The sequence below is a fragment of the Cherax quadricarinatus genome, chromosome 57 (genome assembly GCF_038502225.1).
Source record: "Cherax quadricarinatus isolate ZL_2023a chromosome 57, ASM3850222v1, whole genome shotgun sequence".
Taxonomy (NCBI): domain Eukaryota; kingdom Metazoa; phylum Arthropoda; class Malacostraca; order Decapoda; family Parastacidae; genus Cherax; species Cherax quadricarinatus.
Window position 1 is genome coordinate 9,343,971 of NC_091348.1, and position 16,822 is coordinate 9,360,792.

The 16,822-nt window shown below is 40.2% G+C and overlaps 1 protein-coding gene across 1 annotated transcript in view; it reads left to right on the plus strand.

The window, feature by feature from the left end:
• Nucleotides 1-16,822, plus strand: part of Dora (zinc finger SWIM domain-containing dorado) — a 506,090-nt gene that overhangs the window by 310,390 nt on the left and 178,878 nt on the right. Inside the window, exon 18 of the mRNA XM_070097330.1 lies at nucleotides 2,950-3,161. Coding sequence (XP_069953431.1) covers nucleotides 2,950-3,161 — 212 coding nt within the window. The remainder of the gene's footprint in view (nucleotides 1-2,949; nucleotides 3,162-16,822) is intronic.

The following is a 16,822-nucleotide window of genomic DNA, read 5'->3' on the forward strand; positions in this document are numbered from 1 at the left end:
CTGACCCACAGGCAGGATACCCAGGAGCCCAGTAGATGGAGGGGGAAAATCCTGCAGTCCAGCTTGCAGAAGCAGAACCGCATTAATCAAATTTTATGAAGTGTTAGGCGGAAATGTGCCACAATTTTTGGAATAGTGTAATGGAGAAAATGAGATAAAGGAACACGTGTTAATCGATGGTCTACTGTACTTTATTTGAAGAATTGGTTAAGCGTGATTGTTTATTGCACTAACCATGTTGATTTTTTTTTTTTAACATGCTGGCTGTCTCCCACTGAGGCAGGGTTACTCAGAAAAGAAACACTTCACTATCATTCACACTGTTTTTATTAGTATAGTAATAAGTTTTTCAGAAATTTCACAGTATTATTCCTAATTATGATTTCCATTAGTTTTCCCTCAATTACAGCCTCTCCTGAGACCAGATCATTAAATGAATTTGTCGCTAAGTGAGGAATGTACTGTAATGGTAGTGGGTTTGTGTTAACCATCTTTGCTATTGTTTTAATGTCACCTTTGCACCATTCATACCATTTCTGGTATATTTTTAAATGTTTATACAGTAGTGTACTGTATATTGAAATAAACAGAATAGAGGAAATCAGCTCTAATATACATTATTTAGGTGTAAATACTGGTCAAAGAGCCTGTCGTAAGTCCAAGGTGTCGGTAAACGAGAATGTCACTAGGTGAGGAGAGGCTGTAATATCAAACCAGTGGGACAGTAGATGAGGACATGGAACTTTTTTTCCCTTTTGAGGACATAAGAACATAAGAAAGAACGAACACTTGCAGCACGCGGAGCAGGTCCATGTCAGCCCCCGGCTTAGACCAATGGCCCACCTAGTCAGATCACCTCCACTTAAGGAAGGAGCATGGAATCTGACCCAGTAGCAACAGCTAGTCAAGTCCAACTCACACCCACCCACACCCACTCATGTATTTGTCTAACCCATTTTTAAAACTACATAACGTCGTAGCTTCTATAATGGTACGCAGGAGTTTGTTCTAATCATCCACAACTCTGATACCAAACCAGTGCTTTCCTATATCCTTCCTGAATCTGAATTTTTCCAGCTTAAAACCATTGCTGCGAGTCCTATCTAGGCTAGATAATTTTAGCACGCTATTTACGTCCCCTTTATTCATTCCTGTTTTCCATTTATACATTTCAGTCATATCCCCCCTAATTCTATGCCTTTCTAGAGAGTGCAGATTTAGGGCCCTCGGCCTATCCTCATAGGGAAGATTTCTGATACATAGGCTTAACTTTGTCATCCTCCTCTGTATGTTTTCCAGTGCATTTATATCCATTCTGTAATACGGTGACCAGAACTGTGCAGCATAATCTAAATGAGGCCTAACCAAGGATGTATAGAGTTGAAGAACAACCTAAGGATTTCTATTATTTATGCTTCTTGATATGAAGCCAAGGATTCTGTTAGCTTTGTGAACACTTTTACACTGTAGTCTTAGTTTCAGATTACTGCTAACCAGATCTCCTAAATTCTTTTTCCAATCAGTAATATTAAGATCTACAATATTTAGTTTATATGTGGCATGGTTATTATCCTTTCCAACATTTAGAACTTTGCATTTGTCTATATTAAACTGCTTCTGCCACTTCTCCGACCATTGCATCAGTCGATTCAAAATATCCTGGAGTGCTCTAATTTCCTCATTAGAATGAATTAAACAGCCCATTTTGGTGTCATCAGCAAATTTGCTCATTTCGCTATTTATTTCCTCATCTATGTCGTTTATGTAAATTGTGAACAACAGGGGGCCCAACACTGACCCCTGTGGAACACTGCTTGTGACGTGCCCCCATTCTGATTTCTCCTCATTTATGCAAACTCTCTGCTGCCTATTTGTCAACCATGCCTCTACACAGGAAAAAATTTCTCCTCCTATTCCGTGTGCCTTAAGTTTCCTCAATAGCCTCTGATGTGGAACTCTCTCGAAAGCCGTACTGAAGTCCATATACGCAATATCATATTCTATACCATGATCTACCTCCTCAAATACCTTAGTGGAAAAAAAGTTAGTAAATTCGTAAGACAGGAACACCCCTTTGTAAAACTGTGTTGAGATTCATTAATCAATTTATGCCTTTCAAGATGGCTACAAATTTCCTCGGCAATTATTGATTCCATCAATTTTCCCACTTTGGAGATAAGGCTTATTGGTCTATAGTTCAAAGCTAAGGACCTGTCACCTGCCTTGTAAATAGGTGTTACATTTACCATTTTCCACTTACCTGGCACTATGCTGGTTTGTAGTGATATGTTGAAAAGATTAGCCAAAGTTTTGCTACGTTCCTCTTTACATTCCTTTAAAACCCTTGCAAACAATTCATCAGGTCCTGGGGATTTGTTAGGTTTTAATTTCTCTATTTGTCTGAGGACCATGTCACTGGTTACCCCAATCATGCATAGTTTATTATCGTCCTGTTGTACATAATTTATTATTTCTGGAATTTCGCTAGTATCTTCCTGAGTGAAAACTGAGAGGAAATAAGTATTGAAAATTTCACACATTTCCTTATCACTGTCAGTGATCTGACCTGAGTTACTCTTAAGCGAGCCTATCTTTTCCCTAATCTTAATTCTGTATACTTGAAAGAACCATTCATTCTTTTTTGAGGATGTACAGCCTTTCTTTTATCACTTTTGTCATTTCCCACTGAGGTAGGGTATACCTGGAGGGTGTTCCAGGGGGTCAACGCCCCTCACAGCCGGGTTCATGATCAGGCCTCAAAGGCGACCCCTCACGGAAAATGGAAACACATTCACCAGCATTCATCATTCTGTAGCTTCATATGCTTTTTATTTGATCTTGCAAACAATGTAATAAGTTAACTAATTGATCTTTGGCTTTATAATAAAAATTAAATGTCCTGCTCTTCTCCATATACTAGTTAATTAAAGTGTTTCTGTACCCTCTCAGGCCAAGCAGTTGAGATTGGTTCATCTGCAGTGTCTTTTTTGATTGACACGTGGGAAGGGCATTTGACTCCTCAAGAGGCAGCGTCTATTGCTGATCGTGCATCCCGTGGTCGAGATGCTCACACCATAAGAGCAGCTGCAAGACTGGCTTTGTCTTGTTTACCCCATGCTCATGCACTCAATCCTAATGAGATTCAAAGAGCAATCATACAGGTAAAAACATGTTACATTATGTTAGCAAAAATATAGGCTGAAACAGTGTATTCATGGCTTTAAAGTTGGAAAGAATTGGTTTTATATTGTATGGTTAGACCTTTGATATTCACTTTTGCATGATGATACTTTTTAACAAGGGCCTCACACAGTATCATGAAAATTTTTGAAATCTACAAAAAGTAGGAAAATTGAATATGCAATTATGGTATTTGCACCAAAAAAAGTATGGCAGGCTAGGAAAACTCCAAAAACTAGATAAGAAATCATTCTTAGAGCAAGAGGTAGATTCCTAGAATAAGAGGTAGATGGGACAAGAGGAAAATGGCAACAAGTGAGAGAGAGGTGAAAGTGTATAAACTAAGGGAGGAGGAAGTTCAGGTGAGATATAAGCAACTATTGGCAGAAAGGTGGGCTGGTGCAAGTTTGAGTAGTAGGGGGGGGGATTAAAGAGGGTTGGAATAGTTTTAAAAATGCAGTATTAGAATGTGGGGCAGAAGTTTGTGGTTATAGGAGGGTGGGTGCAGGAGGAAACAGGAGTGATTGGTGGGATGAAGTAAAGGGTTAAATAAAAGAGATGAAGGCAGCTTATGAGAGGTTTTTACAAAGCAGAAGTGTTATAAGAAGAGCAGGGTATATGGAGAGTAAAAGAAAGATGAAGAGAGTGGTGAGAGAGTGCAAAAGGAGAGCAGATGATAGAGTGGGAGAGGCACTGTCAAGAAATTTTAATGAAAATAAGAAAAAATTTTGGAGTGAGTTAAACAAGTTAAGAAAGCCTATGGAACGAATGGATTTGTCAGTTAAAAACAGAGTAGGAGAGTTAGTAGATAGGGAGATGGAGGTATTGGGTAGATGGCGGGAATATTTTGAGGAACTTTTAAATGTTGAGGAAGAAAGGGAGGCGGTAATTTCATGCATTGGCCAGGGAGGTATACCATCTTTTAGGAGTGAAGAAGAGCAGGACATGAGTGTGGGGGAGGTGCTGGAGATATTACGTAGAATGAAAGGGGGTAAAGCAGCTGGAACTGAGTGGATCATGACAGAAATGTTAAAAGCAGGGGGGGATATAGTGTTGGAGTGGTTGATATTTTTGTTTAATGTATGAAAAAGGGGAAGGTACCTAGGGATTGGCAGAGAGCATGTATAGTTCCTTGATATAAAGGGAAATGGGACAAAAGAGATTGTAAAAATTATAGAGGAATTAGTTTACTGAGTATACCTGGAAAAGTGTACGGTAGGGTTATTATTGAAATTATTAGAGGTAAGATAGAATGTAGGATTGGGGATGAGCAAGGAGGTTTTAGAGTGGGTAGGGGATGTGTAGATCAAGTGTTTACATGGAAGCATATATGTGAACAGTATTTAGATAAAGGTAGGGAAGTTTTCATTGCATTTATGGATTTAGAAAAGGCATATGATAGAGTGGATAGGGGAGCTATGTGGTAGATGTTGCAAGTATATGGAATAGGTAGTAAGTTACTTTATGCTGTAAAGAGTTTTTGAGGATAGTGAGGCTCAGGTTAGGGTGTGTAGAAGAGAGGGAGACTACTTCCCAGTAAAAGTAGGTCTTAGACAGGGATGTGTAATGTCACCATGGTTGTTTAATATACATTTATAGATGAGGTTGTAAAAGAAGTAAATGCTAGGGCGTTGGGGAGAGGGGTGGGATTAAATTGTGGGGAATCAGATACAAAATGGGAATTGACACAGTTGCTTTTTGCTGATGATACTGTGCTTATGGAAGATTCTAAAGAAAAGTTGCAAAGGTTAGTGGATGAGTTTGGGAGGGTGTGTAAAGGTAGAAAGTTGAAAGTGAACATAGAAAAGAGTAAGGTGATGAGGGTATCAAATGATTTAGTTAAAGAAAAATTGGATATCAAATTGGAGAGGTGTATGGAAGAAGTGAATGTTTTCAGATATTTGGGAGTTGACGTGTCAGCGGATGGATTTGTGAAGGATGACGTTTGTGGAAATTATTTAATTTCCGAAGCTATAGTGCCTAATAAGTGTTTAGTGTGTTGATTTGGGTCAAAATGTATTTGTATTTTGAATGGAACCAACTGGGTTCCCGCTGCGCCTGCGCAGATGTGCGCGGGGGGTATAGGTCGAACTGGGGCACGAGGTGGTGGCAGTGTTTTGAATGTAGTGAGGAAGCTGTGAAACATGGGATCAGGAAATTGGTGTTCACGGCGGCCTAAGGATTAATATAGGCCTCACTCCTAATAGGAAGTGTCGTAATTGTTCCTGGTGAAGAATGAGGGAACGAGATTTACGTGACCACCATGAAAAGTGGTAAAATAAGTGGATAATAGTAGGACTGGGGGTGCGCCGCCATGGAATGTGTCCAGGGGAAATTACCCGTGAGTTAATCCTCACTCATCGATCTCAGATCTTAATGGAGTGACCTCTAATGTGTATAATAATTATGAGACGTTAAATCGTCTTGTGAATGGTAATGTAATCAGTGATAATAACATTAAGTTAAGAGAATGCGGGAAGTGAAATAAATCTCCCTGCTCCGAGTGAACGCGTGGTTCTCGTCCCGAGGATAGCGAAGTTTTATGGAATCACAACTTCTAAACCGGGACAAACCAACGGATACCTCGTCCTGCTGGAATAAGAACCGTGTCGGTGTAGCAGGACATCGAAATGAGATGGTGAATGGAGGAAAGAAGGAGCATCAATCACCCACAGTTAAGTAACCTTTCTAGTTATTGCAGACTGATACTGGCCAGTTAGGTATGTTTTAATTGGATAGGTTATGGGTGATCCAGCCACATCAAGTGACCACCAGAGAATATCTGGTAAGTGGTGGGATTATGTACAAGTGTTTTTCCTTGATGGGTATATCCATGTGTAACCTACTCCCCCCCCCCCCTTCATTCAGTTAAACTAATATAATCTATACAGTCCGCAATTAATTAGTAGCACCGTACTTGTGGGTGCTATCCAATCCATACTGGTCTCGGATAGATATGGATAAGATTGTGAGGTCGAAGGAACCACTTGCCATGACCAGGGGTGGTTAAGTTTTCTCACATGTCTACACGGGTGACTACGGTAAACAATATCGTTGTTGTCTCCCAAGGAGATTACTCGTGTGCATGTAATGTTGAGGTATGTACAAGTAATCACCCCTATAAAATTTTCCATATCTGCCCACTGGTCCTTCCTGAACTGGATGCAATCAGTGAAAAGTTAATTGAATTAACTGCTTAATAATTAAGTGACTGATTGAAGAAAGTGGGTATAGAGTGCACAAATTTAATCGGTCGTGTGGTGGATGATAATTAGCCCAATTAATTACTAGCACTTGAGTGGCTAGGATTTATACAAGAGTAAAGTGCAAGAATTACTCACACAAAGTGTCTACATAAGTCGTATAATTGGTGATTATTAATTCCCTAACCATGGCTGGGTCTGAGGAAGTTAGTGCGGCTGGCAAGTCCATGGATGCCAAAGCAAAGAAAGCATCACTACAAGCTCGGAAGGGTCATGTTACTAAATCATACAACAAGTGTATGGAGTTAATGAGACAAGAAACGGTAAACCCTGATGAATTAAAGCTACACCTAGATGCCTTAGAAAGTAGATATGAGTCATATAAATTGTGGTATAAGGACTGTGAGAGCGATCTTCTGGTGAATTGTGCAGATGATGCTGAAAGGGAGTGGCTGCTGGATCAATATTATGAAGTGGAGGACAACATTGTGTCCTGCAAAACTAAGGCTTTGGAGAAGGTAAAGGGTGTAAACAATGTTGTTGGTCAACCTAGTAAGGAAAATCAGAGGTGTCTACCAAAACTCCCAGAATTATGCATGCCTGTGTTTAATCCGGGAGAAAACTGGGAGGAGTTTTGGTCTATCTTTAAAGCAGTCGTACATGATAGGAGTGATCTTGCAAGTGTTACCAAATTATGCTATTTAAAGGGAAAAGTAAGGGGAGATGCGCATGTTCTCATACAAGCATTCCCAAATGTAGATGACTCCTATAGTGAGGCAGTTAACTTGTTGGAGGTCACTTACGGTAACTTGGAGCAAAGTAGGCTGGATCTAGTAGCTAATTTGGCTAGTTTGAAGACTCCAGATCACAACCGCAACAGCTTACAGCAATTTAGGATCAAACTAGAAAGCACTCTTAAGACCTTGAGCAATAAATATGATCTGGAGGGAGCAGAGTGGTTGTTGAGTGCCTTGATTCAGAATAAATTGAACCACAAGACAGTAGAGTGGCTATCTAACAGATATCACAAGGGTTACTTCGGGTTGGAAGAAATAAGAATGGGCCTATGGGAGCTAATTGTCCAACTGCAGACCAGCCAACCCATTACCTCTAGGAATACCACGTCTACAGACCCCAGTGCACCTGTCAAGTTCCACAAAAGGAAACTTTATCCCAATATCAATAATCATAAGTCACCTACTAAACGGGGTTACGTAGGCACATATCAAGTGACAGGGGGCAGTAATAGTGGTTCTCCACATCAAAGCAAGAGGAGGAAGTACCACAATAAGGGTAGCCCAGTTGATAAGAGGTCAGGCAAAGAAAGGAGAGATTGTATCTTCTGCAACGGTACTCATTTCTCTAAGAACTGTAATGCCTATAATTCATGGGATGTTAAAGTGGAAAGATTGGAAGAGCTTGGTAGTTGTATCAGGTGTCTAGGAAATCATAATGTAAGGGATTGCCGTGCTAACTTGCACCATTGTTATCGGTGTAACAAGGGAAGACACCACATAGCTATGTGTAAGGGCGGATCTAATCGTAATGATGGTAACAATAGTACTGATAGTGATAATAACCCGGACACAACAGTAGCCAACGTAAAGATTGCAGCTAATGTCAGTAATGATGGCCTAGCTGAGGTAGCTTTACCTGTGTTGGATGTGGTGGTTAATGATAAACGGCGTAAATCCAAAACTGTAACAGCATTACTGGATCAGGGATCACACCGTACCTTCATAAAACGTAATTGCCTTAATGAGATGAAGGTACAAATGGGAGATCCTGCTATACTCAAGTTATCTGGCTTTCTCTCGAATAAGAAGGCCCAGTCATACGACACTGTTTATGTAACTGTCAGGCTGGGCAATGAGAGAAAACGTATTAATGCCGTAATTGTGGATAGGCTCCCAGAGAAAATGTCTACAATAGGGCTTGGTAACGCTACTGAAAGGCTTTCAAGTAAGGTAAATTTGGCACCTTCTGGTGCAAATAATGATTCTGTGGGGCCAATAGATATTTTGATAGGTATTGACCATTATGCCACCTTTGTAAAGGGTATGACAAAGAAATGCGGAGTCACCCTTTTAAGAACCGCAGGAGATCACGTGATGTATGGCAGGCTTCCTCGTACTGATAATGAATGACTGGAGGAAGCCATAAATACAGTTACGGTGTGTCTTACTCATGAAATATCACCCCAGTATAAATATACTTCAATAGAGGATGAAGTTGAACCTGTGTATAAATTATGGGAATTGGACAGCATAGGGATCAATGTAAATGAAGAAAGTCCAGATGATTCCTTTACTCAAGAAAAATACCAGAAGGATGTTAAATTTGAATCTGGACATTACTGGGTGAGACTTCCGTGGAAGCTGAACCATCCAGACCTACCAACTAATTACCGGATGGCGTATGGACAATTAAAGGCTCAGCTCCACGAACTGAGCAAGACACCAGAACTGTTGACTGCTTACGATGATATAATTAATGAGCAGTTAAATAATAAATTCATAGAGGAGGTACCTCCCGAGCAAGCCCAGATTTATGGTCACTACATGTATTTGCCACATCACGGAGTGAAGAAGGATTCTAAGACCACTCCTCTGAGGATTGTGTTTAATTGTAGTGCCAAGAGTAACAAAAATGTACCTAGTTTGAATGACTGTTTGATGACAGGTCCATCGTTGACGGAAAAACTGGGAGACATATTATTAAACTTCAGTGTTAAGAATTATGCCTTTACGGCGGACATAAGTAAAGCTTTCCTGAGAGTGGGTCTGCAGGAGGCTGACCGGGATTGCACTAGGTTCTTATGGCCCGAGAATCCTAGTGACCCACTTAGTCCCCTGAAGACTTTTCGCTTCAGGAGTGTATTGTTTGGTGCTACCTCCAGTCCGTTCCTACTCCAGGCAATGATAAATGCACACCTTAAGCGTACGGGTGGTCCACTGAGTGGAGTAATGGGTAAACAATTTTATGTGGACAATTTCCTGGGGGTGATGTCTACTGAAGAGGAACTAATGAGCATATATGAAGGGGCTAATGAAATAATGCAAGGTGCAAATATGCCCCTGAGGGAATTGAACAGTAATTCGTCCAGTTTAAGGGCTCAAATAAATAAAGACAACCCTGGAGTTGAAGTGTCTAAATATAGTAATGTGCTGGGACTGACTTGGGACACAGAGAGAGACTTGTTATCGTTAAAGTCTAATAACTACAGCATGCTCAATAAATTAACCAAGAGAGTCTTACTTGCGGAAGTTTCAAAATGCTTCGATCCACTAGGCTTAGTGTCCCCACTTACCATAAGAGGAAAATTGTTGATACAAGTAGCATGGAAGCTTAAGTGTGCTTGGGATGAAACCCTACCTGAGGAATTTGTTGAAAGGTGGGAAGAACTAATAGGTGAATATGTAAAATTACCAATGTTGGAGTTCCCACGCAATGTGGCCAGCCAGGATGGAGAAAATGTACTCCACATTTTTTGCGATGCTTCGAAATTAGCATATGGAGCAGTCGCTTACCTTCAATGTAATAGTGCCATTTCTCTTGTTATGTCTAAGGCTAAGGTGGCTCCAATCAAATCACGTACCTTACCTCAGTTGGAATTAACGGCCATTTATGTAGGTGTCAAATTAGCCAATTATATAAGAAATAAATTGCGAGAGATAAATATCAGCGACACCGTAATTTGGTCTGATAACGAGGTATCCTTACAATGGATTCGTAATGGTAACAGTAAGATTGTGTATGTGCAAAACAGAGTCGCTGAAATCAATCAAATTTAGGAGAAATATAACAGTTTGGGTCAGCATATGTTAACCTTTAATCACATTCCTGGTGACGAGAATCCGGCTGACTTCTTGTCTCGAGGCTTGACTTATGAAAAATTTGTGAGTGCTTTATCGTGGTTTAAAGGGCCAAGTTGGCTGGTGGACAAAATTAACTGGCTGGTGCAAAAGGCACATATTGCTCCTGTCAAAATTATGGTGAGCACCGCTCCAGTCAGTAGTCCCTCCTTAGCCATTGACATGAATAGGTATTCTTCCTTACCCAAGCTGATTAGCGTGACAAGGTTAGTGTTTAAATTTATAAGTGAGATGAATATCTCCTATAATTTTCCCCATCCCCTGAAATACTGGCTACAGAGGGTACAAGAAGAAACCTACAGGGATGAGATTAACCCTTTGACTGTCGCGGCCGTATATATACGTTTGCGAGGTACCGTGTTTGACGTATATATACTCATAAATTCTAGCGGCTTCAAATCAGGCAGGAGAAAGCTAGTAGGCCCACATGTGAGAGAATGGGTCTGTGTGGTCAGTGTGCACCACATAAAAAAAATCCTGGAGCACGCAGTGCATAATGAGAAAAAAAAAACTCCGACCGTTTTTTTTAATTAAAATGCCGACTTTGTGGTCTATTTTCGTATAGTATTTGTGGTTGTATTCTCGTTTTCTTGGTCTCATTTGATAGAATGGAAACTATATTATAGAAATGGAGGTGATTTTGATTAATTTTACTATAAAAAGAACCTGGAAATGGAGCACAAAGTACAGGAAATGTTTGATTTTTGCCGATGTTCAAAAGTAAACAAATGATGTCATTGTCCAATAAATGTCCAAATAGCCATTCTAATACGCAGTCATGAATGGGTTGATGTAATTTTTACAATTATTACAGTATTGCAGTAGTCTGCATAACAGTAAATCTTCTATTTTTTGTTTGAATAAAATTTCAAAATAAAAAGCAAGAGTAATATCACAGGGACCTGGAGACATGACTGATGAACAAAGAAAATGTTATTTTAGAGCCAGGAATGTCTGCATTGTTCATTCTGGACCTTATTTTGAAATTGTCGTATTTTTTAATTTTCGTGAAATTGGCCAAATTGCAAATTTCTGACCATGTTATTGGGTAGTTGAAATCGGTAAATGGGCAGTTTCTTGTACTCAATCGATAGAAAAAATAGAGTTCTGAAGAAATAGTTATGAGTTTGGTTGACTGGAATAACGGAATTAGCCGAAAATAGGGCTCAAAGTGGGCGAAATTGCCGATTTTTAAATATCGCCGAAGTCGCTAACTTCGCGAGAGCGTAATTCCGTCAGTTTTCCATCAAATTTCATTTTTTTGGTGTCTTTACAATCGGGAAAAGATTCTCTATCATTTCATAAGAAAAAATAATTTTTTTTTTTTTCGAAAATTTTGCGACACCAGAAGCAACTTCAGGATTTGGCCCTTCGACAGTCAAAGGGTTAAATTAATGATGGACAGAAAAATTGTGAAAGGCTCAATAATAGAAAAGCTGGGGCTGTAATTAGGTGCAGAGGCAGGTTACAAAATGCTGAATTGGGGGAATATGCTAAGCACCCTATCTTGCTGCCCAAAACTCATCACCTGACAACCTTGATTGTCTTTAATGCCCATAATAACGTGATGCACGGTGGGGTACAGGATACCTTAAACTGTATTCGGGAAACCTTCTGGATTCCACAAGGACGGCAAAGTGTAAAAAGGGTTATAAAGTTGTGTGTAATATGTCGCCGGGTGGATGCCAGAACCTACATGTACCCAGGTCCTCCACCATTGCCCAAGGAACGCGTGCAGTTGGTAAAACCATTTGATGTGACCGGAGTGGACTATAGTGGGCCAATCATTTTAACAGGTACTTCAGATGGTGTTTCCTTGAAGGTGTATGTATGTCTATTTACTTGTACAGCTACTAGGGCTGTTCATCTAGAAGTGGCTCAGGACTTGTCTGCAGAACAGTTCATACAGCTGTTCCAGAAATTTGCAGCTAGGAGATCCTGTCCAAGATTAATGATCTCAGATAATGCCACCAATTTTGTAGCGGGTGCTCAACACTTGATGGAATTAAATAAGAGTGATGATGTACAGTCTTTGTTGACCCAGCGAGGGTGTGTCTGGAAATTTATTACTCCCAGAGCCCCTTGGCAGGGAGGACTGTACGAAAGAATGATAGGTACAGTGAAAAGATGTCTTCGTAAGGTGCTACACAGGAAGAGAATTAATTTGGAGGAATTCTGTGCAGTGTTGGTGGAGGCAGAGAATCGGGTAAACAATCGCCCTCTGTCATACATGAGCGACACTCCTATCGCGGAGATCCTGACTCCCTCTCACCTAATATGCGGACGAAGGTTAGCAGCTGCACCTATCTATAGAGATAATCCCGAGGGAAGTGATGAGGATTACAATAACGTGACCGTGTTGAGTGATAAGTTCAAGATGTTGAATAAGGTAATTACTCATTGGTCCGATGTGTGGCATAAAGAATATTTTCTTACGCTACGTGAACACTTTTATGGTGCGCCAGAGGCAGTAAACCGACAGAACATTCAACCAGGTGACATTGTGTTAATTGATACTGAACAACATCGAACATTGTGGCCTCCGGGCAAGGTAGTTACATTATACCCAGATGCACAAGGTGTTGTCAGAAACGTCAAAGTGTTGTGTCGTGGTCAGGAAAGTTTGCGTACCATTAATAAATTAATTCCCTTAGAATTAAATGGTGTTCAATCCAGTGCAGATGGAAATCTAAGGGAAAGTGACACGAGTGATATTGAAGACACTGACCGAGTAATGCAAGAAGAAATTGTAGTAAGACCCACTAGGAAAACAGCGGCGCAATCTAGAGAGGGCTGGAATCGTCTCCTGGAGGAAGACGCAATTTAAGTCGTCTAACAACGACTTCCGCCCGGCCGCAGTGTGGAAATTATTTAATTTCCGAAGCTATAGTGCCTAATAAGTGTTTAATGTGTTGATTTGGGTCAAAATGTATTTGTATTTTGAATGGAACCAACTGGGTTCCCGCTGCGCCTGCGCAGATGTGCGCGGGGGGTATAGGTCGAACTGGGGCACGAGGTGGTGGCAGTGTTTTGAATGTAGTGAGGAAACTGTGAAACATGGGATCAGGAAATTGGCGTTCACGGCGGCCTAAGGATTAATATAGGCCTCACTTCCTAATAGGAAGTGTCGTAATTGTTCCTGGTGAAGAGTGAGGGAACGAGATTTACGTGACCACCGTGATAAAGTGGTAAAATAAGTGGATAATAGTAGGACCAGGGGTGACGGGTGCGCCGCCATGGAATGTGTCCAGGGGAAATTACCCGCGAGTTAATCCTCACTCATCAGTCTCAGATCTTAATGGAGTGACCTCTAATGTGTATAATAATTATGAGACGTTAAATCGTCTTGTGAATGGTAATGTAATCAGTGATAATAACATTAAGTTAAGAGAATGCGGGAAGTGAAATAAATCACCCTGCTCCGAGTGAACGTGTGGTTCTCGTCCCGAGGATAGCGAAGTTTTATGGAATCACGACTTCTAAACCGGGACAAACCAACGGATACCTCGTCCTGCTGGAATAAGAACCGTGTCGGTGTAGCAGGACATCGAAATGAGATGGTGAATGGAGGAAATAAGGAGCATCACTCACCCACAGTTAAGTAACCTTTCTAGTTATAGCAGACTGATACTGGCCAGTTAGGTATGTTTTAATTGGATAGGTTATGGGTGATCCAGCCACATCAAGTGACCACCAGAGAATATCTGGTAAGTGGTGGGATTATGTACAAGTGTTTTTCCTTGATGGGTATATCCATGTGTAACCTACCCCCCCCCCCCTTCATTCAGTTAAACTAATATAATCTATACAGTCTGCAATTAATTAGTAGCGCTGTACTTGAGGGCGCTACCCAATTTATACTGGTCTCGGATAGATATGGATAAGATTGTGAGGATCGAGGGGCCACCTGCAGTGACCAGAGGTGGTTAAGTTTTCTCACATGTCTACACGGGTGACTCCGGTAAACAATATCGTTGTTGTCTCCCAAGGAGATTACTTGTATGCATGTAATGTTGAGGTATGTACAAGTAATCACCCCTATAAAATTTTCCATAACGTTACTCATAGAGTTGATGAAGGAAAAAAGGTGAGTGGTGCATTGTGGTATGTGTGGAGACAAAAAACGTTGTCTATGGAGGCAAAGAAGGGAATGTATGAAAGTATAGTGGTACCAATACTCTTATATGGGTGTGAAGCTTGGGTTGTAAATGCTGCCGCGAGGAGACGGTTCGAGGCATTGGAGATGTCTGAGGGCAATGTGTGGTGTAAATATTATGAAGAAAATTCAGAGTGTGGAAATTAGGAGAAGGTGTAAAGTTAATAAAAGTATTAGTCAGAGGGCTGAAGAGGGGTTGTTGAGGTGGTTTGGTCATTTAGAGAGAATGGATCAAATTAGAATGACATGGAGAGCATATAAAGCTGTAGGGGAAGGAAGGCGGGTTACGGATCATCCTCAAAAAGGTTGGAGGGAGGGGGTAAAGGAGGTTTTGTGGGTGAGGGACTTGGACTTCCAGCAAGCATGCATGAGCATATTAGTGAATGGAGACAAATGGTATCAGGAACCTGACGAGCTGTTGGGGTGTGAGTAGGGTAATGTTTAGTGAAGGGATTCAACGAAACTGCTCATTTTTGTATAGCCAGACTTGAGTCCTGGAAATGGGAAGTACAATGCCTGCACTTTAAAGGAAGGGTTTGGGATATTGGCAGTTTGGAGGGATATGTTGTGTATCTTTATACGTATATGCTTCTAAACTGTTGTAATCTGAACGCATCTGCAAAAACAGTGATTATATGTGAGTGAGGTGAAAGTGTTGAATGATGAAATTATTTTCTATTTGGGGATTTTCTTTCTTTTTGGGTCACCCTGCCTCGGTGGGAGATGGCCGACTTGTTAAAAAAAAAAGCTAAAAAAAAAAATGTGAATTGTGAGAGCTTTGGATGTATTCTTAACCCTTTGAGGGTCGACAGGCCCTCTCCGAAACTCGTTCTCAGGATCGGCCAAATTTAAAAAAAAAAAAATTATTTTCTCTTATGAAAAGATAGAGAATCTTTTCCCGATCATAAAGACACCAAAAGTTTGAAATTTGATAGAAAACTTACGGAATTATGCTCTCGCAAAGTTAGCGGTCTCGGCGATGTTTACGCATCAGCGATTTTGCCCACTTTGAGCCCCATTTTCGGCCAATTTCACTGTACTAGTCGACAAAAAACATGAATATTTCGCTAGAACTCCATTTTTTCTATCGAATGGATGCAAGAAACCACTCATTTATGAAATTCAACTATCCAGTACAGTGGTCAGAATTTAGCAATTTTGCCAATTTCACACAAATTTCAAAAGATGCCAATTTCGGAATAGGGTCCAGAATAAACAAGAAAGACATTCCTGGCACTAAAATGACATTTCCTCTAGTCATTAGTCATGTCTCAAGTCCCCTCTTATATTCTTTTGCTTTCCACTTTGAATTTTTATTTTCACAAAAAATATAAGATTTACTGTTATGCAGACTACTGCATTAGTGTAAAAAATGGTATAAATATTATTGGTGCACTTGTGAAAGAATATTAGACTCACCAGTTGACGTGTATTGCACGCTTGGCACGATTTGTTTACTTTTGAAGTTTGGTAAAAATCGAACATTTCTGCTACTTTGAGCTCAATTTCAAGGCACCTTTCTTTGTAAAACCAGTCAAAATCATCTCAATTTCTGTAATATGTCTTCCATTCTATAAAATGAGACCAAGAAAACTAGAATACAACAATAAATACCATACGAAAATACACTGCAAAGTCGCTGATTTATTAAAAAAAAATGGTCAAAGTTTTTTTTTTCTCATTATGCACTGTGTGCTGCAGGATTTTTTTTAGACTGTGCACACTGACCACATAGACCCATTCTTTCATATGAAGGCCTACCAGCTTTCTCCCACTAGATTTGAGGCCGCTAGAATTTATGAGTACTAGTACGTCAAAAACCCCTACGCGTAAAACGTACTAGTACGACGAAAACCCTCAAAGGGTTAAGCTGATTAGAGGAGGGAAGACATGATAACCACATTCAAGATTTCAGTAGGATAAAATTATAAACTAAGAAAGAAAGCTTCCAACTGGATCTTGGAAGTTTGCTCACATGGAGGGGTAAAACATTGGAAGGTTTACAAGACATAGTAGCAGGTATTGTAACTACTGGTAGCTTCAAAGAAGTTTTCAACATGGAAACAATACCAACACAAATTTGTACATGTATATTTTGTGTGTTAATGTACAAAAAGTGCCTGTACAAAAAAAAAAACAATAATTCTGGTAGATGTTTTTATTGTAAGCATCTCTCACCAAGACAGGGTGACCTAAAAAGAAAAACTAAAGCTTTTCTTCTCCTATATAAATTACTAAATACAAAAAAGAAAAACTAAAGTTGTTTTTTTTTTTTTTTAATTTATACAGAAGAAGGGGTTACTAGCCCCCTTGCTCCCGGCAATTTAGGCGCCCCTTATGGCACATGTGGCTTATGGAGGAAGAATCCTTTTCTTCTTTGCCATAGAGATGTACTGTATCTGTACTTA